The 5,336-nt window shown below is 32.7% G+C and overlaps 1 protein-coding gene across 1 annotated transcript; it reads left to right on the top strand.

Annotated features, from left to right (window-relative positions):
• The first annotated feature begins 957 nt into the window (after positions 1 to 957).
• Positions 958 to 4,841, top strand: LOC124845986 (ammonium transporter 2-like). Its single transcript, XM_047323190.2, has 4 exons — positions 958 to 1,986; positions 2,389 to 2,674; positions 3,026 to 3,129; positions 4,160 to 4,841. Exons 1-4 carry the CDS (start codon positions 1,345 to 1,347, stop codon positions 4,586 to 4,588), a joined length of 1,461 nt encoding a protein of 486 aa, XP_047179146.1. The 5' UTR covers positions 958 to 1,344; the 3' UTR covers positions 4,589 to 4,841.
• Positions 4,842 to 5,336: the final 495 nt, after the last annotated feature.

The following is a 5,336-nucleotide window of genomic DNA, read 5'->3' as shown; positions in this document are numbered from 1 at the left end:
TAATATTTTTTATAGTGATTTATTATTTTTAATTATGTAGATTAACAGTTTAATATTTGAATTGTTTGAATAATTTTAACTTTTAATTAATTTACATTCATGTTTTGATTTTTAGAACATTATTTTCTAAGTATGATTACTGTTCAGAAAAATAGATGAATATAATTATGTCAAGTCTACATACAAAATTTCTAACATATTAAAAAGTGACTTAGATTGAATTAATTGTTTTAACTTAAGAAATATTTAAGTTACAAAAGTTTTATGTAATAAGAGGTGATATTCAGTCCTTTACGTTTCTATTCCAAACACCAATCTTATATTTCATCATAAGTACTATTTCTTCTGTCATTAATGTTGTTTAATAAATTTGTAGTTGATTTTTGTCCTTAAATATATTTAGATAGAGTTCCAAACATTGAAATAAAATTATTTAAGTCTTTTCTTAGAAAAAAATTATCAAGAATGAAACAATAACAGAATTATTACGGGTCAACAATTAAATTCGTTAATTTACCATGATGAAACATATTTAAGTATAAATAAAATAAGTAATATAGAAAAATAAAGAACTAATATGATTGATTTCTTAACTAGACAAGAAAACAATGACTAGTAATTAAAAATAAATAATTAATAAGATTGACGAGTTATACAGTAAAAAAACAATAATTAATACAGTTGAAGAGAAATAAAAAAAATATATTAAATGACTAATATGTTTAAAAGCTCATATTTTGTGATTAGTACCTTAAACAAGCTCTGATAAGAAGCAAAATTAGTTATAAAATGTAAGTTTCAATTTGCAGTGTTCATAGAGTCCTGCGTGTGCTTTGACTAACCAATCAAAGTGCTCCTTCATGCGTTCGCACGCCACGTGTTTGTAACATTCCCCAATCCTCTTGTACTCTATACTTACCCATCATTTTCAACTTAAAGTCATAGTTTGCCATCGAAACTTTGACTTTTCCTTCTAAATCCAGCGAATTGCTGCAGCCACTTATGAAAAGCCAACACCAATTTATACAAACCTTTATAGAGATTCAATCAAACCGAGTATCCCACTTTTCAAATTACTTTCATGAACGCAATTTGCCATCCCCAAAAAACTAAGTGATTTCTTTCAAATACTGTACCACTTCATAGTATGCACGCAATTTTTTGTCTGATCTTTCATGTGAAACGGTAAAGTACTAAATCGGAGTACTAAGCAGAGATTTAGGTGTCTTCTTGGAGAGACAATTTTTGGACATGCCCTTGATTTCACACATATATATATTGGATCAAAGAGATAGCAATTGTGAAGGGTGAAAGAACTTGTAAAGAATTGAAGCATCTTCAACCATGACTACTCCTTTGGCTTACCAAGAACACCTTCCTGCAGCACCCGGATGGCTGAACAAAGGGGATAACGCTTGGCAGTTAACAGCAGCAACTCTTGTTGGTCTTCAAAGCATGCCAGGCCTTGTGATTCTCTATGCCAGCATAGTGAAGAAAAAGTGGGCTGTGAACTCGGCTTTCATGGCTCTCTATGCCTTTGCAGCAGTTCTCATTTGTTGGGTGCTTGTGTGTTACCGAATGGCCTTTGGAGAGGAACTTTTGCCCTTCTGGGGTAAGGGTGCCCCAGCACTAGGTCAAAAGTTTCTCACAAAACGAGCCATAGTTATGGAAACCACCCACCGCTTTGATAATGGGACTGTTGAGAACCCTGCTGAAGAACCCTTTTATCCCATGGCTACGCTTGTTTATTTCCAATTCACTTTTGCTGCTATTACTCTCATCTTGTTGGCTGGCTCTGTCCTTGGCCGAATGAACATCAAGGCTTGGATGGCTTTTGTGCCTCTTTGGTTAATCTTTTCTTACACTGTTGGGGCTTTCAGTCTCTGGGGTGGTGGCTTTCTCTACCAATGGGGTGTCATAGATTACTCTGGTGGCTATGTCATCCACCTTTCCTCTGGAATCTCCGGTTTAACTGCTGCTTATTGGGTAATAAACCCTCCCTTTTCATTTTCTTCCTAACCCTATCAAAATCTGCTTCAAAAGTCTGAAGGGTATCTTTTAAATTGCATTCATCATCACTGTTTTGTCACAAAATCTCATCTTTGGTATTATGAAAAATTGCAGAAAAAAAAAGTTAGCATCCTTGTTGTTGTTACAGGGTCCAAGTTCTATTTTTTCCTTTGATTTTGGAAGAAATAACCGTTAATATTTTATCAATTTTCTTAGACTGTCGAGAAAAAGAAATGTCTTTCCGAAAGCAACAGTTCGAAACATATTAAGCAATTATTGTTTTGACCATCAATTTTTGGCAGCAGAGGAACCTCATGTTCATTGAATCATGTGTAGAAAGCTGGTTTCTGATGGTGGCAGCACTGATAAATTGTGCAGGTTGGACCAAGGTTGAAGAGTGACAGAGAGAGGTTTCCACCAAACAATGTGCTGCTGATGCTTGCAGGTGCAGGGTTGTTGTGGATGGGGTGGTCAGGGTTCAATGGTGGAGCGCCATATGCTGCAAACATTACATCTTCGGTTGCTGTGCTGAACACAAACATTGCCGCAGCCACAAGTCTCCTTGTATGGACAACTTTGGATGTCATTGTCTTCGGGAAACCTTCTGTGATTGGAGCTGTGCAGGGCATGATGACTGGTCTTGCATGCATCACACCAGGAGCAGGTATGATCAACATTCCTTATAGCAGCTCAAAAGGAAAACAGAATTGTCTTTGTTGGACCAAATTTGTTCATATATTACGAAAATTGGATTACCCAAAAAGAAAATTAATTACCCTCATTCACAAGTATTGCAAATGACTTTTACTGTGACATGTTTATATACACAAATGAGTTCAACTTATAATATTTACATAGACATTCAACAAGCATGATGTTAAATTGACTTAGTATTTCACATATATAAAAGATAAAAGGAATTTTTGAAAATGAAAATGATTAATTCTTTAATAATGAATGAGCTTGCAGTTTTTGTTGACCATTAAGATGAGTTGATTGTGAGAGCAACTTGCAGGGCTTGTGCAATCGTGGGCTGCTATAGTGATGGGAATTGCATCTGGTAGCATTCCATGGGTCACCATGATGATTTTGCATAAAAAGTCAACATTGTTGCAACAGGTAACACTTTATTTTCTCACTTCACACCCATTATTTTCACCAAAATATTTCTATTTTATATTCATTATTTTCTCTTATTTCACTTTCATTCTTTTTTTTTTCTTATCTCCTTTCTCTATTCTTGTTACACCTTTACCATATTTATTATTCTTCCTCCCTGTTTGTCTTCTAGCACTTGTTTTCTCCTTCACACCCTTATTTTATCATTTGAGAATAGAATATGGGTGTAACTTTCATTTCGTACATGTGCACGTGTCTGCGAATTTTCATTTAATATTGAAAAAAATAATCAACGTTGATTCCACCCACTTTCATTTCTTTTTGTTATTATTTAAATTAAAAATAGATGAGATGGAGATGAATCTCGCCTTTAATTTAACATTCATGTTGGGATTCCTGTTGGTTTATTAAAATGGACAAATACATTTTTCTTCGTCAAGACACGAGGTTATGAAAGGATTTTTCTCTGTTTTAATAGATTCCTTGAATCCTTCTATGTATCATAATAGCGTTACGACGTTTTCGTTTCAAGTATTATTAACACTAAGTCTCACCTCATATAAGTAAATTTAATATATATATATATATATATATATATATATATATATATATATTATTTTATAAATTAATTTTATATGATTGAGTTAAATTTAAATTTTTAAAAATAATTATCATACATCAAAACTTCAATTATAAATTAATAATAACACTTGAATCTAATTTTCCTTCTTAGAAAAAACATTTTATTTATATTTAATTGGTTAATTTAAAAATATATATATATATATTTTTTACTCGTATAATATTTTATATTCATTTGACAATATTTTTTTTTAACTATATAAATTCACTTTTTTTTAGAATCATTTTATATTTATTAAGTGTGTCAAATGAAAATGAATATAAACGTGTATCATTCTACCACTTTTCTAATTTTTCTATTTATCCATATCTATAACTATACATCTACAATGAAAGCATTGTATATATATAGTTTGTACTTAGTCTAATTTTTGTGAAATATGTTCAGGTAGATGACACCCTTGGTGTGTTTCACACGCATGCCGTGGCTGGGTTTTTGGGTGGTCTCCTCACAGGTCTATTTGCAGAACCAGCTTTGTGTAGGTTACTATTGCCGGTTACGAACTCAAGGGGTGCGTTCTACGGAGGAGAAGGTGGCATGCAATTCGTGAAGCAATTGGTGGCAGCGATGTTTGTGATTGCATGGAACTTGGTGTCCACCACCATCATTCTCCTTTTCATACAGCTTTTCATACCGTTGAGGATGCCGGACGAGCAGCTGGAGACCGGCGACGACGCCGTCCACGGCGAGGAAGCGTATGCCCTGTGGGGTGACGGAGAAAGATATGACCCAACCAGACATGGCTCATTGCAGACTTCCAACACTGCTGTCTCACCTTATGTCAATGGTGCAAGAGGGTTCACTATAGACCTGTAGCTTTCCTCATATGTATAAAGTTAATCTACGTTTCATAAGATTAGTAGATGATGAATCACTCAGTGCTGTAAGTAGAAATCTGGTTCTGTCATTTTTGTGGTAAGAGATCTTCAATGTACTCTAACATTCAGTGTGTAAATTTTTTCTCCAGTTCCTCCGGCAGACAAGTTAGAGTTATTTATTGCTGATAAATTACTTTTCCTTTTTTTAGATGAAGAAGGAAATTTTACCAGTGATATAATTTTTAGGTGAATTTATCAAGCACTTTTAATTTTTTTTATAATAACAGGTAAGTTGCGTTTGAAAAATATAATTATTTACAAGAATTTTTAGAATTTTCACTATTGACTTTAAAATTTTAATTACTTATAAAAAATCTGTGAAACACATTTTTTCTATCAACGAGATTTTAAAAGAAATATAATCGGTAAATCAATCGATAAATTCATAAATAAATTAAAATATTTATTATCGATGAATATTGTTGTAGATAACATGAGTGTCAATTTTTTTTGTTTAATTTAATAAAATTTTCATGATAAATAAATGGATGAGAATAAGAAGAGAAGAAAGAGAAAATTAAGAGGATTAGAAGAAAGGGAAAAGAAAGAGAGTGACAATGATAGCACACGACAACACTAATATAGAAAAGTGTTTTGATACGGGTTATTTTAGACATTGGATTTCAATTCTATAATCAAAACATATTCAAGTGAGGTAAAATAGAGTGTTTCTTCTGCTTCAATTA

The sequence above is a fragment of the Vigna umbellata genome, chromosome 3 (genome assembly GCF_029865625.1).
Source record: "Vigna umbellata cultivar VRB3 chromosome 3, Vumbellata_1.0, whole genome shotgun sequence".
Taxonomy (NCBI): domain Eukaryota; kingdom Viridiplantae; phylum Streptophyta; class Magnoliopsida; order Fabales; family Fabaceae; genus Vigna; species Vigna umbellata.
Note: the sequence above shows the minus strand (reverse complement) of the source record. Positions and strands in the feature narration are given on the sequence as shown.